The sequence below is a fragment of the Typopeltis vanoorti genome, chromosome 20 (assembly GCF_054136105.1).
Source record: "Typopeltis vanoorti isolate ZY-2024b chromosome 20, IOZ_Tvanoo_1.0, whole genome shotgun sequence".
NCBI classification, from domain to species: domain Eukaryota; kingdom Metazoa; phylum Arthropoda; class Arachnida; order Uropygi; family Thelyphonidae; genus Typopeltis; species Typopeltis vanoorti.
The window spans coordinates 60,224,913-60,247,118 of NC_143568.1; the positions used below are offsets into that span (position 1 = coordinate 60,224,913).

Genomic DNA, 22,206 nt, shown 5'->3' on the forward strand with positions numbered 1-22,206 from the left:
TATCCAGACTAGTTTCGACCTTTATTGAGGTCTCTTCAGTGGGAGCCAGGCCCAGAAGTGGAGATACCAGGCAGAAGCAATGGCAAGGTCATCTTTACCTAAAGGAGTTGCCAAACGATGTGCCACTTTTTTTTTGGTAGTGGCCCTTCCCTTAATGAATAACATTATACATATCCTCAAGGAGGTGTTTGGCATTATGGGAGATACTGATATAGGAGTGATGTTCGCTTGGCCCACCTTTGCTACTAGTTGCCTCGGTGTTTTACTAACTTACCCCAGTCCTGAAGATATTTTCAGGCGCAAACTTTGTTTGCTCATACTTGGATAAAGGATTAAACTAAATTTATTATAGTCCAACCAAGTAAAAAATAAACTTTCAACATCTTTCTCTAAATCCAGAGTAATTTAATAAAAAAGTGTCACACCCTATAGGTAAAGATGACTTCGGCATTGCTTCTGCCTGGTATCTCCACTTCTGGGCCTGGCTCCCACCGAAGAGACCTCAATAAAGGTCGAAACTAGTCTGGATAGTGGCCCTTGCCCTAATGCATAACATTATACATATTCACAAGGAGATGTATTTTGCATTATGGGAGATACTGAGATAGGAGTGATGTTAGCTTGCTCCACCTTTGCTGCGAGTTGCCTGGTGTTGTACTACCTTACCCGAGTCCTGAAGATATTTTCAGGCGCAAACTTTGTTTACTCACACTTAGATAAAGGATTAAACTAAATTTATTATAGCCTAACCAAGTGAAAAATAAACTTTCAACATTTCATTCTTATAAGGCACTTCTGACTTTGGTATTCCTCTTGGTCTTTTCCCAGCCATCTTGGCATCAAACACCTGTTTTGCTAACCTTTTCCTCTACTATTCTGTTTAAGTCACCATACCACCATAAATTAGCCCTGCTCACACATTCTCGAATGCAAGCAATGTAAAGTTTCTTCCTAATGTCTTCACATTTTTAATATGATTCTGCCATTCACAACATTGGTTCACTTCCCTAATTTTTCTCAGAAACCGGATATATATGGTCTCTAATCTTTGACCATCTGCTTTATTTCTAACCCAACTATCAGACCCATAACTTAAAACTGGTTTGAACACTGTCTTGTATACTGCTTGTTTAGTATGAGGGTGGTCTGAAAAGTTCTCAGCCTTGACCATAGATGGCAACACTATCAGCACGATTTTTTTCCCCTAAATGGTACATCTGTCATAAGCAGCCATGTGAAACTGCAAGTCATTCTATCAAGTAATTTGTTTTATATAAATCTCTATCCTGTCAGGATGCTGTCTACATCCAACCATACCTCACATATTCCGATGAATTTTTTTAACTAATAAATTCGTTCAATGGAACAATTTCAGTCCCCTTATTTTGGATACATCTTCTGCCATTCACGACATTCATTCACTCCTCTAATTTTTCTCAGAAACCAGATATATGTGGTCTCTAATCTTTGACCATCTGTTTTATTTCTAACCCAACTATCAGACCCATAACTTAAAACTGGTTTGAACACTGTCTTGTATACTGCTAGTTTAGTACGAGGGTGGTCTGAAAAGTTCTCAGCCTTGACCATAGATGGCAACACTATCAGCATGATTTTTTTTTTCTCCCCTAAATAAGCATCCATTCTTTAATATCCCCTCTTTTCTGTGGAAAAGAGTGAATATTAAAGAAATATAATTTACTAAAAGGGTTCTTTAGGGTAGATGCTAAAGAATCTTTTCAGTAGATCACTAGATGGAAGAAAACAAAAGGTCACCTCTAAGGCAATGATGTGAGGACTTCATTTTTTGAGCACAGAGTAGTGAATGAGTGGAATATGCTACCCAAGGTGGTTGTACAATGTTACAACTACCTCTGGTATGACTTTATGGTGGGGTATAATAGGCACTGTGGTTAGTGTGGGTCACCCACGATGAGCCTTTGGACCAAGATGCCTGGGTGATAATAACGATGATGTTAAATCCTTGTCAAACAAACTATCAAAAACTCACATTCAATCTTACCACTGTGTAAAACTTGTCAGTTTAGAACTATGGTGCACTAATCATGCTAAAAGTGCAATGGATACAGACTAAGGCATTTTGGCAAGCTAATTAAAACCTTCAGTAGAGGTAGGTGTTTTCAAGTGAATTCCACCTATAAAAGGTTGCGAATAAACTATATTACACTGGCACCATGGATGGATTAGATATTTCAGAAACCTTGCTCTAGAAAATCAAATATGGAGATCAACAAAATCACCACAGAACACACACACACACACAGTACATATAAATAAATACCAGTTAAAATTAGATGATTTAAAAACAAAGTGAATCAAGTTCAAATTTGAAACTAAATTCAACGAATTACTTCTTTAAAGTCTTTGGGAACATAATTTTAACCATTCGTTAATGGTTATTCATAAAAATCAAATGAGCAACAGTACGTGTTTTTGGATAGCATCTCACATACAATATAAAACAGTTTCCAATGAGAAATTTTTGTTTCTAAAAACATGATAACTAAAAAAATTTTTAAAAAAAATTAAATGCAATTAAGTGCATATACCATAAAAGAAAATGATGCAAAACAAATTTCACTTTTTTCTGAACAGATAAACAGGTCCAATTATGTAATCTGCTTTTATAATAGCCCTTGAAAATATATTATTTCACTCATACCCTTTTTAACTAATATTCTACTATGAAGACAGCACAGGAATAGTCTGTCAACTTATAACAGAGATCAGAGTAGAGAAATAATTCTGGTGATATTTTCAACTCTAATACTGTAACATTAAGATTTCAAATAATGCACTGGACAATATTATTTTGGTAGATACATTTTTCTTTCTTTCTGGCATTTGAGGTGGTTAGCAGTATTAGCATAAAGAAAAAAAAAATCTTAGTAGACTCACCTGCCAAAACAGGAGATAGTCTTTAGCAATGAACAATGCTGACATATACAGAAAGGCTGTAATAGCATAAGGCTGTAAGGTGTGTGTGGAACTTTATCCTGCCTATGTGTTTTTCAGAAAAATGGACAAGGTCAATATTTGGATTAACATTAATGTATGCTATATGAATATGAACTATATGCTCATTTGACTTTTATTATAACTGTGAAATAATAAAGTAGTTGCTGTATAATACATTTAGATATTATGTTTATTTAATCTTCATTTTTATATTTGAAGCTTTTTTTTTTTAAACTAAATAAACTGACTTGTTCTAAAACATAATTATTTAACTAGAATAGAGGCAATGGAAGAGTTAAATTTGCATGGAATGTGTGGAATGGGTTACTAGTATCACTGGGTGTTCTGAGAATATCTCTGAATATTTTTAAAGAATGATACGAAAGATATTCAGGTACCATGATCAGGAAGAGGCCTCCTCTCAATGAATCTTGACTCCATGAAAGCAGTTACATAATGATGGTGGCAGAGATTTTTGATTCTTGTCAATTATGATTATTCCTCCCTCAACGATAAGTAAAGTACGTAAAGTAATACACAAGCATTCAACAAACATTACAGGTTGTGAATACCGAACTATCACCTGTTATGATTGAAATGGATGATAATGATAATTTTATTAGTTTCTTAAAGTTTAAAACTATCTCCAAACTTGGAATAGTTATACTGCTCAGATCATAACAATCATTTACCTTCATTTCCTGAATCATATGTCAAAGCAGTCCAATGTAACAGTTCATGATCCATCTTGGTTTTCTCTTTCACTTTTTCTTGTCATTTTAGAGCAAATTTCTTTGTCCATTTTTCTAATCTGCATTTTTCATTGAATTTAAATGATCATATGTACCATCTGAGATCAGCTCCACTTACCACATTCTTCAATATAAATAATGCCATGTTCTTTTACAGCAAAAACAACCAACTCAATATCATAGTGATATATCATATTTAATATTTGTAGCTTATTATGATCTACCTAGTAATTTGGATAATCTTCACCATATTTTCAATACTCTGAACCTTTTATTCACCAGCTCTCATTCAAAATATACTGTAGCTGCCAGTTGTACTTTTGGAAATTCTGAATATGTTTCCTGTATAAATTCCCGACATTTTTTTAATCTTCAGGAATCAGGAAAGAGTAATGGCTGTTCCCAAGAATTCAAGAAAATTTTATTTTATTATTATAATTAAGGCTATTATAGCCTGTTTTTTTTTTTTTTTTTATTTTTATTTTTTTTTTTTTAGGAGTGTCCCTTATTTAAATACATTGGCTATTATTATTCAAAAAAAGGGTATATATATTTTAAGGCATTATGGGTGAGTATAGAAGGCAATTATAGCAGAATAAAAGAGGTCAAAAAATTTTGTACATACCTTGTTTTGATACTGGGATGTCTTCCAATTTCACGATCCTACTGAAGGTTGTTTATAGCAAGAGGGGAGGTGGAAGGGAGCGTGGGGGGAGGGGTTGACGTGGGAAAAATAAATTTGGAAACCCAGGTTTTGTATTAATAATATATATATATATATATACCCATATATAAAAAGGGAAATAAAACTGAATGTGAGAATTACAGAGGTATTTCCCTACTGAGTGTTCCTGGCAAGATCTATGCAAGTATACTTGAGAAACGGTTGAGAAGAATTGTGGAAGAAAAGCTTGGTGAAGAACAAGCTGGATTCAGGCCAAATAGAGGCTGCCAGGATCAGATCTTCACTTTACGACAAATAGTCGAGAAAGCATGGGAATATAACAAAGATCTGTATTTAAGTTTTGTCGATTTGGAAAAGGCATATGACAAGGTGCCAAGAGAGAAGCTATTCAATACGCTGCAGTTATATGGTGTCAATGGGGCATTATATCAAGCAATACTTAGTCTTTATTTGAGTTGTGAGTCAGCAGTTAGAATTGAAGGAAGTACAGGAAGATGGTTTAATGTTAAATCTGGTGTGAGACAAGGATGTACATTATCCCCTCTGTTATTCATTATCTATATGGATCACATTATGAAGGAATGTGGTATTAAACCTGATATCAAAATTGGAGATGTTAATGTCAGCTCTTTGCTTTATGCGGATGATGTTATACTTCTAAATAAATCCGCTACAAGTCTGCAAGATTCTCTGACTAAATTGAATAGCTGTTGTAATAGATATGGTATGAAGGTCAGCAATAAAAAGACAAAGACAATGAAAATAGGCAGAATCATTGAAAATGTCAACTGTGTTGTGAATGGAGAACCTGTGGAACAAGTAAAACATTTCAGCTACTTAGGCACAATTTTTACTGAAGATGGTAAACTAAATATAGAAATAGACAACAGAATCAGCAAAGCTGGTATCGTGGGAAGTCAATTGAATAAATTCATATGGAATAAGAAAGAAATTAGTCGGAACACTAAATTAGCTGTATACAAGACTGTGTTCAAACCAATTTTAACTTATGGATCTGAGAGCTGGGTCAGAAGTAAAACACTTGACCAAAGACTAGAGACTGCAGATATGAGAGTCCTGAGAAAGATTAGAGGCGTGAACAGATGGCATCAATGGCAATATCATATTAAAAATGAGGATATTAGGAAAGAACTTGACATTGTCAGCATCCAGGAATGCGTTAGCAGAGCTAATCTCAGATGGTATGGTCACTTAAATAGAATGGGAGAGGAAAGATTAGCAAAACAAGTGTTCTCTGCCAGGTTGGCAGGAAAACGACCCAGAGGAAGACCAAGATATAGTTGGATTGATACGGTACAAAGTGCCTTAGATGATAGAAATATAAGATCTGATAATGTTGGAGTCTTGACAAGTAACAGACTGATTTGGAGGAAAATTGTAGATAGGAAGTTAGTAATGATGTAATTTTTTCATGTAGTACTGTCATATCCTGTACACCCCTTGAGGGTACATGGCAGGAATTTGATGATGATGATGATGATATATATATATATATATTATTGTGTTTAAGGGTGCTTTTTTTTTGGTGGTGGGGGGAGGGAGAGAGAAGGGGAAGGGTTTACTTATGGGGAAACTGGGTCAGGGGAGAGCGTTAACGAGGTGCAGACCGTTTTGGTCGACTGACCATCATCGGAACATTTTCGGGATGAGTGTAGGGCTATGTCAAGACTGCAAGTTGAATCTGCCAAATACGAGCATTTGTTGTCGCTAAATGGCCAGAGGCATGGCTTAATTTGTAAGTTCTAGATTGTCCAACATTCGGAAATTAAGTAGGGGCAGTGGATGTTGATTGAATTTTCATCGCATTTTATGGCAATAGTTTCGGATATTCTAAGCATTGTTTCGTTGTCTTGTTTGTCTATGATTATGGCCTTGTACTCATAGACAAACAAGACAACGAAACAATGCTTAGAATATCCGAAACTATTGCCATAAAATGCGATGAAAATTCAATCAACGTCCACCGCCCCTACCTAATATCCAAATGTTGGACAATCCAGAACTTACCAATTAAGCCATGCCTCCAGCCATTTAGCGACAACAAATGCCCTTATTTGGCAAATTCAACTTGCAGTTTTGACATAGTCTTACACTCATTCTGAAAATGTTCCGATGATGGTCAGTCGACCGAAACAGTCCACACCTCGTTAACACTCTCACCTGCCCCAGTTTCCCCATAAGTAAACCCTTCCCCTTCTCCCCCCCCCAAAAAAAAGTGCCCTTAAACTCAATAATATATATATATTTCTATATATATTATTAATTCAAAACCCAGGTTTCCAAATTTATTTTTCCCACGTCAACCCCCCACGCTCCCTTTCCCCCTCGTTATAAACAACCTTCAGCAGGATCATGAAATTGGAAGACATCCTAGTATCGAAACAATGTATGTAAAAAATTTTTCCACCTCTTTTATTCTGCTATAATTGCCTTCTATACTCACCCATAATGCCCTAAAATATATATACCCTTTTTTGAGTAATAATAGCCAATGTTTTTAAAATAAGAGACACTCCTAAACAAAAACAGGCTATAATAGCCGTAATTATAATAATAGTGTTTAAGAGGAGTAGCATGGGAATTTTTTCAGAAACTATACCTAATTTATTTTATTATTATTATTAAAAAAAAAAAAAAAAAGACAAGCCTTACAAACTCAAGAGCTTAGCTAGCTCATCCAGAGCAGGCTTTTACAAACTCTGATGCCTGTGGTGGGACCCACAACCTGTTGGTCAGACAGTGGGTATACTATCCACTTGACCAACAAGGCCAGCATACTGTAAAGCATATTCTTCGTTATCAGAATCTTAATTCATTATGTTTCTTCATCACTGTAAACAAAACATCATCATAATAGTCCATATTTCACTGATTTAATATTGCCATTTTTTCTTAAATAAGAATTTTTGTGTTTATTATAGTAATAAAATACAATAACAATGAACCATATACATTTTAGTATATAGGTAAAAAGTAAAATTTATTTAGTATTAGATATTCAAACATATGTCTCAAAGTTTGACAACTGGAAACAAAACATATTATATTGGAACAACATACAGATAGGTAACATTATATATATCTGTTGAAAAACAATGAATTTGAGTTTAAAATAAAAGAAATTCTAAGTATGCACTAATGCTAGGGAAAAAATTAATACCAATATTTACATTTGTTAAAATAGAATTTAAAAAATCCAAAGCCTTAACTGCTTGGTTGGAAAGTCAGAATTTTTATTTAGTTACCAATAAATCTAAAGTAGAAAAATTTCTTTCATTTTTAGGTTGGTGTAGGTCTAATTGTTAGTAGTGCATCTAATAGAATTTTTGTGATGCTGATTTGTGAATAATTCCAAGTAATTGCAAGAATATGGAAGATTCATCTGCAACCCATAAACGATTAATAAGTAGTTAGATTTCACTTATTTTGGTATAGTGTCATGTAGCTTACAAGACGTGTAGTTCAATGTATGTTTTCCTGATGATGACCTCGAAAATAGGCCGAAACATTGTCTCATTTTCTCAATTATAAGTAAAGTAATTGCTCTAACATGTGTGTAACCTTGAAAGAAATAATAGAATTTTTCGATTTGGTGCCAATATACATGTCATTCAATATAAATTAATTTCACATTTTAACAATGAAAATACTTTGATTGAACTGGGATTGATTTTTTCCATCAAAACGAATACATCTCTTTATCTCCATTTTTGAATCTCTTTCTAGTTCACCAAGATCATAATATTTCAAAATTTCTTTGTTCACATTATTATTTTTTTGTAAAATTACTGTTAATTTAGTAAAATAGCAATGCACAAACATTACAGGCTATGAGTTACACAATTTTGCAATTGCATAATTTCAGTTTCATTTGTCTTAACACAAAAATCATCACATACCTCATTTAAACAATAAGTGATACTAAGATTTTATCTCTATATTTGAAAAGTTGCTGTTTAGTTTTTTTCAAAAGCTTCTTAAAAACAGAATTTTGTTTTACAAAATTCTGTTTTTAAGAAGCTTAAAATTTAATTAAGATTCTGATAATTAAGATTTAATTATCAGAATCTTAATTCATTGTGCTTCTTCAACACTATTTACATCATCTCAGTAATTATAACTTTCTCTACTATCATTGCAATCTTTCATTTTTTTTACATAAAACACTTTTATCACAGCAAGATGAAGTGCATGACTGTAACGTAAATTATTGAAAGATTAGCAATCATTTTCTGAATTTTTCATGATTGTAGAACTATCATTGGTAGTTGGAATTGTATCTATTTCAGGAAATCTTGAAGGACAACAATTTTATGTCCATGTGGTATTTTTCCAGTTCTCTAAGTTCGATTTCTTTTCATTGATACTCCTTATACTGATGGTTCCTATCTTCAGTTCTTCTGAGACTGGGTTTATTAATCTTCTTGATGATGAGTCAGACTTTGATCTGGAGTCACTTATTGAAAAACCAAATGTTTTTCAATAAGTGACAATTTAGACAATTTTTTGAGTGGAATGGGGAGGGATAAAGGCCTTTATTTTAGTTGTACAAACAGAGCATATATTTGGATAAATAGAACAAAAATAATAAAGAGGAAGCCAAAAAAAAAAAAAGAGTAGAAAATCAGATGTAATCTATTTGGCATAAGTGTAATGCTAATGGATACAAGATTTAGAGTGGCTGGGTGAAGGACATTCAGTGGGGGGGGATGCATTTGACAATAGCAATCATGTAACCCAGAGAGTTTAATTCACAGGAACTAAACTTGCTGGGTTATTTAAGACTCAAAGCTAAAAAAATCAAAGGAAATCTCCATGCAGCCTTTTTAAAACTGGAGAAATGATCAAGGCTTTTGATGTGATGCAACTCATTAGTAAGTATCTACTGTTACATGAATATAATAACAAAACAAGGATGAGCTGGAAATTTGTAATTTTGCTGAACCTATATGTATTCTTTAATGGCTTTAACCAGAAATAAATAGAGTCTCCATAGCTCAGTCAGTATAGAAGAAGCCCTTTGGTCGGAAAGACCTGGGTTCAATTCCTGTCAGTGACGTGACCTATATCTGGTCTCTTTTGATGAAAGGTGAGTTAGCCGGTCTCATATGAAGGTAAGAGTTATTATCACCTGGAAACTCAGGTTTTTCATTCCCCAGAACAGACAAACCAGCCCTGTGAACACAAACTACAGATATAGGACACACTGGGAGGCATAGAGCTAACCACCTTATCCTCGGGAAAGGTACATCCCTTCCAAAATGTACCTTTTGTTATGGAGCTAAGGACAGCTCCATAACAGGCCACTAGGCCTAATATGTAAAAGGAAGAAGAAGAAGAACAGAACCAGAAATAAACATGATGGTATAAGATAATGACATATCACACCAACTGGGGCATCACCTGGTTAAACAAAGGACCACTCCCTCACTATTTTTGTTAGGGTATAAAGACAAACAGTGAAAAGTAAATTATTGGAATGAACTCCGAATCAATAGAATTCTATAGATGGAGGTTCCAAATCGAACTCCATTCAGAAGAATTAAAGATTGGCATCATCAAAACGTAAGAAATATAAATGAAAAAAATAAAAATAAAAAATAATTGAACTGGCAGAATCAGAAACCACGTTTACATAATTTGGTAGTACTGAAACAAAGAAGATAAGCGAGATTCTTCTACATAACAATTACATGATGCTATATTTAGGCAAGAATGATCAGGGAAAGGAATGAGTCACTATAGTATTCAATACAAAACATGAGGATAAGCTTTTTGAATGGCAAGGTAAGGAAAAATTAGAGGAATTTTTCAAGTCATTAGAGAAGGCAGCTGACACAAAAAGTTGGTCCTTCTTGAAGATTTCAACAGCAAAGTAGGAAATGAATATTAAACATACAGAAATGTTCTGAGAAAATTTGAAATAAAAGAGCAAAGCTAATAATAATGATAAATAACTCCTGTATTGACGTTCAGGACATGGACTATGCACCATGGACCAGGCTTGACAAATTATGCAAAATCATATTTGTCAAGAAAAAAAAATCTACCATCCTCCCCATTTTTCAATGGATAATCCCAATAAATCAAGAGGAGTTACATAAAGTAATTAATAGTGCTGTATCATTGTTTGGAGAACATTTTCACTGAGTGAGAACAATTCCAAGAAGGAAAAATCAATAAATAAAGAATAGGAAGAAGAATAAAAACAGCATTAATTTTTTGGAAAAGCGATTTGTTTAAGTTTTGTTATTAGAAGGTTTTTTATATTATGCATAGGCTTCTGTATTTTCTTAAAGTTAAAAAAATTGTTTTGAAAGTTTATTTTTTATTAAATAAAAGCAGATACTAGCCAGCTGGCAAAATCTACATGCCACAGACAAGTGAGTGAGCAAATCTGTCAAGCCTTGCTCATTACTAATAAGATGGGCACCAATTCACATGGCAGGAAGATGCAAGAAATAAGAAAAGCCTCATTGACTATATTATTGCTGATATTGAAACAGATGTTGAAAGTTTTTTCCCACTTGGTTATACTATAACTTAAAGATGCCAAGAAATTATATTCTTTGTTTAATCCTTTACTCAAGTGTAAGCAAAACAAGTTTGATTGTGAAGTATCTTCATAACTGAGCTTGAATATAGAGGCTAATTACTTCACATCAATTGCCTTTGTATCCTATAATGCAAAGCACACATCCTTTCAGGTGTGCAATATATAATGCTATGCATTATGGGAAGGACCACTACCCAGACCAATTTCAACCTTCATTAAGTATGTTAAAGTGTGGGGATATCTCTCTAAAAATGCTGAGTGATCTGCAAGTTCACTCTAAATCTTACTGAGTGACCCTAAAGGATCACTTCTAAACTCATCACTCATCAACAACAGATAGATGTTGAACATTTTTTTCATTTGGTTATACTGCAAATTAAAGATGCCAGGAAATTATAATCTTGGTTTATTAAACCAAGCATATAGTTTCTTGTCATCTTTATGCTAGTTCAAGAGTACAGAGAAAGGCTAATATAGGAAGTGATCATTTAGTTTTGATGATAAAAATGAATACCATGAAAACAAAACTGTGTAAGAATGTTTTAAAACAAATCAAATTCAAGTAGCTTTCAGAGGTGAACTATAGATGCAAATATACAAATGTTATTCAAGAAGAAAAGACTGGAGATCCAGTGGAAGACTGAAGAAACACTGACTAATTCTGGCAGAGAGGTATGTGGTAAAGTTTTCTGCATGGTTGGAAAAGTAATTATTATTAGGTATTATTTCTGGGAAAATTCCCATGGAAAAATAATTCTATTTTTTTGGACTCAGGACGTTAAAGAGGCAGTCATGGAAAAGAAAAAAGCCTACTGAAAGTCCCTAACAAGTCAGCCAGCATGTGCTCAAAGATAATACAAAAAAAAAAAAAAATGTAAAAAAAAAAGCAATGCATAAAAGTAGCTAAACAAAAGTCGTGGGACAACTTTCCTAGGAATATACACAATAAATACCATGAAGGTGGCAAATGTACAGGAAGATGGTTTAATGTAAAATCACATGGAAGGATGCATACTTATATTCACTGTTATTCATCATCTATATAGATCATATTATAAAAGAAAGTGGAATTAGGCCTAATATCAAAATTGGACATATTCATATCAGCTCTTTGCTTTATGCAGTTATACTTTTAAATGAATCCAGTATAAGTTTACAGTATTCCCTAACCAAACTGAGTAACTGCCATAATAAATTTGGTATGAAAATCAGCAATAAAAAGACAAATACTATGAAAATATGCAGGAAACGCTGAAAATATCAACTGCATCCTGAATGGGGAACCTCTAGAACAAGTAACACATTTCAGCTATTTAGACAATTTTTAGTGAAGATAGCAACTTAACTATGGAAATAGACAACAAAATTAACAAAGCTGATATGGTAGGGAATCAACTGAGCAGATTTATATGAAATAAGAGAAATCAGTCAAAACAATAAATTAACTCTATTATCCCCTCATCAAACACACATCAGAACAAAAGGATATGCTAATATGCTTTTAAGTTTTGCAACTTTTCATTTGTAAGACTGATATGGAAAGAATTCCATACAACCAGAGCAGAGCTTTTGCAATATAGAATTTCACTATATTTTATCTCTTTCAGCCCATGCTAATGGTCTGACAACAATTGGTGTAGTTTAATAAAATTTTTAAGTATTCCAAATATGAAAGTTTAATAAAATTCTTATTAGCTAACATTTCAGAATTTTAAAAATCATGAAAAGATGATAATTATTTAAAAAAAAAGAAGGTAATTTTCTGTAAAATTTGTAAGAAAAAGTTGAAAAGTATGCATTTGAGTCTGTGTAAAATTTTGATAGCAACTGACATGGTGCATGGTGTGCAAATGATCAATATCAATGGAGGTAAAGTGCAATGATGCAGCATCAGGAATGTTTCTTTTTTTTTTCTAACACTTCTAAGGGAAAAAAAAAAAAAAAAAAACAGAACAAGGAACTTAAGAGCACAGTGCAGGAGAATACTACTAATAACTTGACAAGTAATTTAAATCATGTAAAGGAAGAAAGGAAACACTGTTAGGTTATTACAAACTAGTCAATGAATGAATCATAGTAGCAAGATTTCAAGCAAAACCATTTAATATATCAATAGTCCAGATATATGCACTCACATCTGACAGCACTGATGAAGATACTGACTTATTTTACAAAGATATGACAGAGACAATAGAAATAATACCAAAGCAAGATGATCTGTAGCACAAGATTCCAGCAAAAGGAGTGCAGAAAATGGATGTGGAGGTCAAATGATGGGAAAAACAAGAACATGATTGATATGATTAGGATTAAAAGAAGATGGATAACATCAGTATAGCAGTGTCAAACTTTTCAAGGAGCAGATATAGACTTGGATCATAGTTTAGTGATTGCAAACATCAAGTTGAAACTAAAAAGTAAATATAAACCCCACAATTAGAAACGAAGAGACACAGCAAGAATAAGTGAAGCAGAAATAGGAAGAAGGTATAGAAGAAAAACTTAAAAGTGTGGACAGAGAAAAAAAATTTGAATCTAAAAGTGAAAGAAGTAATGAAGGCAATAGAATATGCAGTTGAAGAAACAGTACCAGAAGAGAAGATCAAGAAGAAGTGGATTAGACAAGAAACACCGAAGTTAGTACAGGAGAAGAGAATATTGAAGATAAGAAGGGATACATCAGAACAAATAGAAGAAAGTGTAATGAGGTGAAGAAAGCAGCCAGAATGGATATGATGAAATGGTTAGAAGCCCATTACAATGATATAGAACAGCACTATGGAGAGCATAAAACTAGGGAGATGTACAAAATGATTAGAACTATTAATAGAAGGTGGCAACCAAAACAGACCACAATTAATGATGAAAAAGGCAACGTATTGATGAATAAAGATAAAATTGTACAGCGGTGGACAAGACACTGTAGTGAGTTATGTGAAGAAAAACTAGATTTAGATAGCGTTGGGAAACTGAATGAAGAATTGAAACAGATATCACCACCAGGTAATGAGTATAATATCGACATTTTAAGAGGAGAGTTTGAAAAAGCAATAGGACAGCTAAAACTCAATAAGAGTCCTGGTAATGATAACATCACTGGAGAAATGATTAAATATGGTGACAAAAGTATGATTACAGAAAGAGCTATGTAATATGGTATGGAAATAAAGGAAAATGCCAGAGGAGTGGCTGAAATCAATATCACTGACATTATACAAGAAAGGAAATAAGCTAGAATGTAAAAATTATAGAACAATTGCTTTGACAAGTCACCTTGATAATGTGATGATGATGATACCGACAGAAAGATTGAGAACACAATTGGAAGCATATCTTGCAGATGAGCAAGCAGGATTTAGGAAAGACAGAAGTACACTTCAACAGATTTTGACAATGCAGTTAATGGCAGAGAAAGATAAGAGAAAAAACAAAAACATATATAATATACTTGTTTTGATTTTCAGAAGGCATTTGACATTATCGACCAGAAAGTGACATTAGCAGTGATAGAATCCTATGGAATTGATAGAAAACTAATGGAAGTGTATAAGAATGCAGTTGCAGCAGCTTAGAATAGGTGATGATTTGGGGAAATGGTTTACAACAAGCATAGGTATTAGACAGGGAGACCCAATATCACCAAGCATTTTCATCACACATTTAGAAAGAGCAATGGATAAAATGAAGGAAGATGCAAAAGGAAAATCAGTACATGGGATGAGAATTAACAATCTGAGATTTGCAGATGACACTGTTATTACTGAAGAAGATGAAAGAGAACTACAAAAAACAAAGACAATGATATTTGGTGAGAAGAACATGAACAAAAAATACAAGTAAATGGAATTGATATAGAAAATGCAGACCGATTCACATAAGTAAAATGACATATGATTTGGACTGTAAAAAAGAAATAAAGATCAGGATTGCAAAGGGAAGAACAAACCTGAAGACCATGGATAACATCTGGAAAAGTAAAGTGATCAGCCTTCAAACAAAACTAAGAGTGCTGGAAACATGCATCTTTAGCGGTGTACTGTATGGATCTGAAACGTGAGTGATAAATAAGGAGTCAAGAAAAATAATTTTAGCATTTGAAAGAACTTGTCACAGGAAGATTCTAAGAATAGGATGGGTACAGAAAATTACAAACAAAGAGCTCAATCGGAAGTATAACCAAAGAAAAATCTAACAGAAGATGCAATTATTTGGACACATGAACAGAATGAGTGAGGATCGGAAGATAAAGACATTCATGTTTGGTATTATGGATGGTGTAAACAGAGAGGTAGAACATACAGAGAATGAATAGACAATGTAAAGGACTGGTGTGGAATGGGTGTACAGACACTGCGACAATGTGCACTGGACAAAGAAAGATGGAAGAAGATAGTGAAGGAGGCATCAGACACCAACGAGCAGTGAGCCCATGGTTCGTGGTGGTGAAAGTAAGAAAACAAGCTATTTGACCTCTTCAACTTGAAACATTGCATGAGACTATAAATTAGTCTCATGCAATGTTTCTCAAGTAGCAATAGTATATTACCTTGAGAAATCAAGTAGTAATATACTACAGTGGAAGATAAACTAAGATTCAAGTTTGTGCTATTAATACATGGCAGTTTTTGAAAATAATGTTATTTTTTTTAAGACAAAAAGATAAATAAATGTCATTTTATGCACTCACACAATACCAATCACATCAAGATAATAATAATAGTAAATTACCTGAAAAGTAACTTTAAGTTCCATGTCACTGAATTTGTATGGACACTCAGTAACGTCCAAGGGTTGCTTCACCAATTCTGAGTGTCGCATGGAAATCATTGGAGAAACAGAAAATGCATACAACCACTGATTTAAAATAATAAAAAAAACACATAATAATATATATAATATAACAATAAACAATATATAATAATAAGATAATATATATATATATATATATATATATATATATAAACCAAACTTTAGATATTCAGTGACAAAACCTTCAGAAAATACTAATTCAGCAAGAGGCACGAGGTTGTCTGTAGGGACAGAAAAATCTAAATCCCCCTATGGTGGATTCAGGAAGCTAAGGAGGCAGTTAAGAAAAAGAAAAAAGCATACTGAAAATTTCTTGCAAGTAAGTCAGCATGTGCGCTGAGAAAATACAGAGAAAAATGTAAGAAAATGAAGCGATATAAAGGGGTAGCTAAATAAAAGTCATGGGAAGATTTTGGTAAAAACATAGAAGACAAATATCGGCAAGGTGGCAAAACGTTCTGGAGACCGAAGAAAATCTTAGAAATATAGGAACAAGTACTGTAAAAGGAATCAGAGATGGTATAAGTGACACAAAAACTAATGATAAAGATATTCTTGATTGGAATAATTACTTTAAAAGAATACTGAATGAAACAAGAAGTGACAGTATAAGTAAAGAGGTATGCAATCAGGAGTATATATTGATTATCAATACTTAGGTAGAAAAAGCTACCAAAAACCTGATGTGGGAACACAGCTGGAGTAGATTATATTCAATCAGAAATCCTCAAATATGGAGATATAAAGGTTTTACAGTGAATGCTCCAATATGGAGATATAATTTTACAGTGGCTGCACTGCATAATTCAGAAGGTCTTGACAGAGAGTCAAATTCCAGATGACTGGAGTAGAGCACATAGTACCCCATCAGTAGAAAAATTCAGCAGAATTTTTCTACTGAGTATTCCAGGTAAAATTTATGCAACCATAAATCTTACCTTGAACACATAAGGCCGAATAGAGGTTGTTGGAATCAAATTTTCACTTTAAGAAAGACAGCTGACAAATCTTCGGATTATAAGATGGATATTTTTTTTTTTTTTTTTAAATAACGAAACCTGCGGTGTGTTCATAATTAGAAGAAACACACGTATAAACCACAGTGAAAATTATTTAATTGTAAATATTTCATCCTAAGTATCTTAGTACGTCATCAGTACAGTATTTAAACAAAATTAGGAATAACATACAGTTAGGGCGCATGATTACAATAGAATCTCATGAAAATGTGCTAAATTGTTAAAAAAAAAAAAAAAAAAAAAAAAAAAAAAAAAACGTTATGCATGTTTTCATGAGATTCTATTGTAATCATGCACCCTAACTGTATGTTATTCCTAATTTTGTTTAAATACTGTACTGATGACGTACTAAGATACTTAGGATGAAATATTTACAATTAAATAATTTTCACTGTGGTTTATATGTGTGTTTCTTCTAATTATAAGATGGATATGTATCTCTAGATTTGTAAAAGGCAAATGACAAGGTGCCAAGAGAAAAGATGTTCAAGAAAACTGCAAATACATGACATAAGTGGAACATTATATTGAACAATACATAGTCTATGTCTGAAATGTAAGTCAGCAGTTAGAACTGAAGTACAGGAAGGTCTGATGTTAGGTTAGGTGGGATACAAGGGTGCACATTATCTTCATTGTTATTCATCATTTCATAAATTTTTTCTATTATTGTCATTTTATACAATAATTCTTGTCTGACTGTGCTGATTGTTTTCTTTTCTATCCAACTTGTTCTATTTATTTTTCTTAAGCATTTCATTTCAAATGTCAGCAGTGTTTTCTCCGCTCTTTTCTTTACTGTCCACGCTTCTGCTCCATAGATGACTGTTGGTATAATTATTGATTCGTATAATTTGATTTTGGCTTGCTTAGATATCTTGTTTGTTTTCCAGATTTTCTGTAATTTTCCCATGGTGGTCCATTCTATCGCTATTCTGTGTTTGATTGTTTTGAGTTCATCTATTGTTTCTGTTAGTTTTGATCCAAGATATATGAAGTTGTCTCTTGTTCTATTTGTTCTCCATTTAGGGCTGAGATGGTAGTTCTGTTCCTCTCTATTTTCATAACTTTTGTCTTTTGTATATTTATTGTCATGTCATATGTTTTACAGGTTTCGTTTAGCTTGTTTATCAACCTTTGTAGTTCATTTGGGGGTTCTTGCAATAAGGACGACATCATCTGCATATTTGATATTATTTATGTTTAAACCATTGACATTGATTCCAGGCTCATTGTCTATTGCCTTCTTTACAACTTCGTCTAGATATATGTTGAATAGGTATGGGGATAATGGGCATCCTTGCATTACTCCTTTTTGGATCTCTATGGGTTCTGTTGTGAGTGTGTCCTTTTTAATTATTGCATTTGTCTTAGAGTAATATTTTATCAGAAACTGTATTATATATTTGTCTATTGTTTTTTCTAGTAGAACTTTAAGAAGGATTTCTCTGCTGATGCTATCAAAAGCTTGTTTAACCACGTCGCTGTCAATATGGATAAAATACACCACTCCTCTACACTTCGTATCCATCATATATTTCAATGTAATATCATTGGTATTACAATTTTAATATGCACTTCGCATCCATGGTAACCTGGACACACACACACACACACACACACACACACACACACACACACACACACACACACACACACACACACACACACACACACAGTCTTGGCCGGTTGGGTGGTTAAAGTCCACAAAACAACAATATAGTTCTTTATAGTCTTCCCAGCTGAGCTCTGCTAGTTGGTGCAATGTGAACATCTGGTCTATTGTTGAACAGTTTCCTTGGAAACCAGCTTGTTCTATGCCTATCAGTTCTTTATAGGTGTTTTTTAATCTATTTTGTATAATTCTTATGAATATTTTATAGGTGTGGGAGAGTAAATTGATTGGTCTGTGATTTCTGCAGTCTCTTTTGTTTCCTTTCTTGTATATTGGGATGATCTTTCCAGTTCTCCAGTCATCTGGGATCTCTCCTGTTTGTAATATTTTATTGAATAGGGTTGTTAAATATTCTATTGATGTGCTGCCTCCATATGACCGCAGTTCAGTAGGGATAGTATCAATGCCTGGTGCTTTATTGTTTTTCATCTGTTTTATTGCATATCTAACTTCTTCTTGTAAAATTTTTGAGTGGTCATTATTTTCTTCTATTGTTGGCATTGTAGTTTTGTTTCCTTGGTGAAAGATGGTCTTAAAATGGTGACCAGATTTTTCTTACATCTTCAATATTCCTGGTTTCAGTCATCTTGTTGTTCATCATTGTTACCTGCTTTTGCTGAAAATTCCTTTGTAATTTCTCTTATAGTGTCATGGAAGACTTTTAGGTTGTTTGTTGGTATACTTCTTGGCATTTCTTAGCTTTTTCTTCTAACCATTTTTCTTTGGAGAACATTTATACGCGTGGATAGGCTTATGTGTTCATCAGACATGTTGTAATAGGTTTCACGGTATAATAAGAACACAGATGATTAAGAAAATAACTATTTATTAACTTAAAGCTAATATTTCGCTGGTATTATATCCAGCGTCTTCAGAGCACACAACACAAAGTTTGTTACAAATGTAAGACAACCACAATCCGGTGTAACAGTGGGGGACAGTATAAGTGATTGCAGCATGCAACACAAGACTAAAGTCCTAATGGCACCATCTAGGTAAAAAAAAAAAAAAAAAAAAAAAAAAAAAAATTCAAATTGAAAAAATATAAATTAAAAAATATTAATCTGGTCTTAGGATGACTGTCTCCCAAATCTTTGGTAGATTTATACAGCCATACTTGTTAAGGTTTGGAGTATGTTTTAAGGCTTCTGCTGATTCCAGGAACAACCTCTCTGACTTGTAGAAGCTTCTGTGCATTACTTTTGTTTCTTTCCAATTGATCCTGTGTGCTGGGGTATCCAAAGCATGGTCTGCCAGACCCGACTTACCACAGCGAAAGTGTCGGATATATTTTTTGTGTTCACTGAGGCGGATGTCCACATTTCTTCCTGTCTGTCCATAGTAGGCTTGATGGCAAGCCTACTACTCCAAAACATAACACATAAAACATACTCCAAACCTTAACAAGTATGGCTGGTATAAATCTACCAAAGATTTGGGAGACAGTCATCCTAAGACCAAATTAATATTTTTTAATTTATATTTTTTCAATTTGATTTTTTTTTTTTTTTTTTTTACCTAGATGGTGCCATATTAGGACTTTAGTCTTGTGTTGCACGCTGCAATCACTTATACTAGCCCCCACTTACACCGGATTGTGGTTGTCTTAAACTTTGTGTTGTGTGCTCTGAAGATGCTGGATATAATAGCAGCGAAATATTAGCTTTAAGTTAATAGTTATTTTCTTAATCATCTGTGTTCTTATTATACCGTGAAACCTATTACAACATATTTCTTTGGCTTTTTTTGCATTGGTTATCAACTTTATTTTTTAGTGCTCTGTATTTTTCTCTATTCTCTTCATTGTTTTGTTGATTTACAAGTATCTTGGCCTCTCTTTTCTCTTCTATTGTAGCTATGATTTCTTGGGTTATGCACTGTTTGTTTATTTTGGGTTTGGTACCTAGAGTGTCTTCTGAAATTGATAACACTGTTTTTTTCCCTTCTTCCCAGTATTTTCCGTTGTTCTGGAAGATGGAGGGTTTTAATTTCAAACACATCTGTCCTAAAAAAATCGACTTCTGCTTGAGCTATCTTTTAGTTTTGATAGGTTGATGTTTTCTTCTTTTTTTGATATTGTTTTTCCTGTTGAATTTTATCTTCACTTTGGCACTTAATAGTTTGTGGTCAGTGTCGAAATCAAAGCTTCTTAATGTTCGTACATTATTTACTGATCTTTTCCATTGTTTGTTTATTTTTTACTTGTTTACTTGTCTTATAGGAGAACCTATATGACAAGTAAAACATTTTAGCCATTTAGGCACTTTTTAGTGAAATGGCAAACTAAATAAGGAAACAGATAACAGAATTAGCAAAGCTAATATGGTAGGGAGTCAAATGAATAAATTTATATGGAAAACATTAAATTAGTTAAATAGAAAACAGTGTTCAAATCAATTTTAGCTTAATGAATCTGTAAGCTGGGTTAGAAATAAAACACTTGATCAAAGACTGGGGACCACAAATATAAGAGTTCTGAGAGAAATAAGGGGAATGGACTGATGGCATCAATGTCAGGATCATATTAAAAATGAGGATATTAGGAAAGGAGTCGACAGTCTTAGCATTGCAGAATGTGTGAGCAGAGCTAATCTCAGACGTAAATGAAAGATAACAAGAAATTATATACAGGAATACTTCGATTATCGCGATTCTCGATTTATCACGGTTTATAATTTGATACCAAAATTCCAATTATTGCACTCCAAATTCGAATTATCATGGCCACGAGATGTAGCCCACTACATATGCAACCAGTTCGAGTCACCACTCTCCAGGTGTAGCACTTTGTTTTTATCCGATGACGCCTTCTCACCACTTACCAGTAACTATCCGCACTTGCCTAAAGTACATGTGGATATCTATTTCTCTTGTTATTTACCCCTACAATGAATGCTAAAAGAAACAAGGATGATTTCAAATCTACAGCTATCAAGAAGAAATGTAGAGTGATCAGCTTAGAAGATAAGTTGCATATGATAAATAAGTATGAAGCAGGCATAACCAAAGCCAAAATTGCAAGAGCGTACAGTCTAAATGATCAACTGTTCGCCATATTTTAGACCACGCTGCAAACTCTAGGGCTTCGATCTAGGACTAAAAGAAATGGAAAAAGATGATGTTCAGGACCTGCTTCAGTCACATGATAAGAAGCTGGATGATGAAGACCTAATTAACCTTAAGAGAGAACGTGCTTACGATGCTCAAATCGATGATAATGACGAACAAATTGACTTGGCACTGAAGGAATTTACCCTCAAAGAAATGGACGAAATGTTTAAAATTGCTGAAAATTTTAAAGAAAAAATCTTGAATGGCGATCCTAATCTCGAGTGATCACTGAAAGTTCGTCAGGAAATTGAAAATTCCATCCGTTGCTACCGAGTTTTATATGAAGAAAAAAAGAAAGAAAAAATTCCACCAGACAACTCTACAATAATTTTTATCCAAGAATAATTGTATGTACTGTATGTACTTCTTATATATAAATAAAGATTAAAGAATAATCTTGTTTTTCTTAATTAACCTTCATTTTTTACTTAACACATTTCTTTTTTAGTTGATATATAAAATTTAATTAATAGATTTGAAAAATCCTTGGCATTGATCACCCATTTTACACGCATTATTTATCCCGATTATCGCAGTATTTTTTGCAGCAACAATAACCGCCATAATCGAGGTATTCCTGTACTTGGTTTAATCCTTTA

The 22,206-nt window shown here is 33.3% G+C and overlaps 1 protein-coding gene across 2 annotated transcripts in view; it reads right to left on the reverse strand.

Moving 5' to 3' along the window:
- The window catches only part of LOC150095475 (pre-mRNA splicing factor cwf19l1), a 161,616-nt gene that overhangs the window by 55,336 nt on the left and 84,074 nt on the right, over positions 1 to 22,206 (reverse strand). For both annotated transcript variants that reach the window (XM_090409920.1, XM_090409921.1), the window contains exon 8: positions 15,722 to 15,847. In XM_090409920.1, coding sequence (XP_090266046.1) covers positions 15,722 to 15,847 — 126 coding nt within the window. The remainder of the gene's footprint in view (positions 1 to 15,721; positions 15,848 to 22,206) is intronic.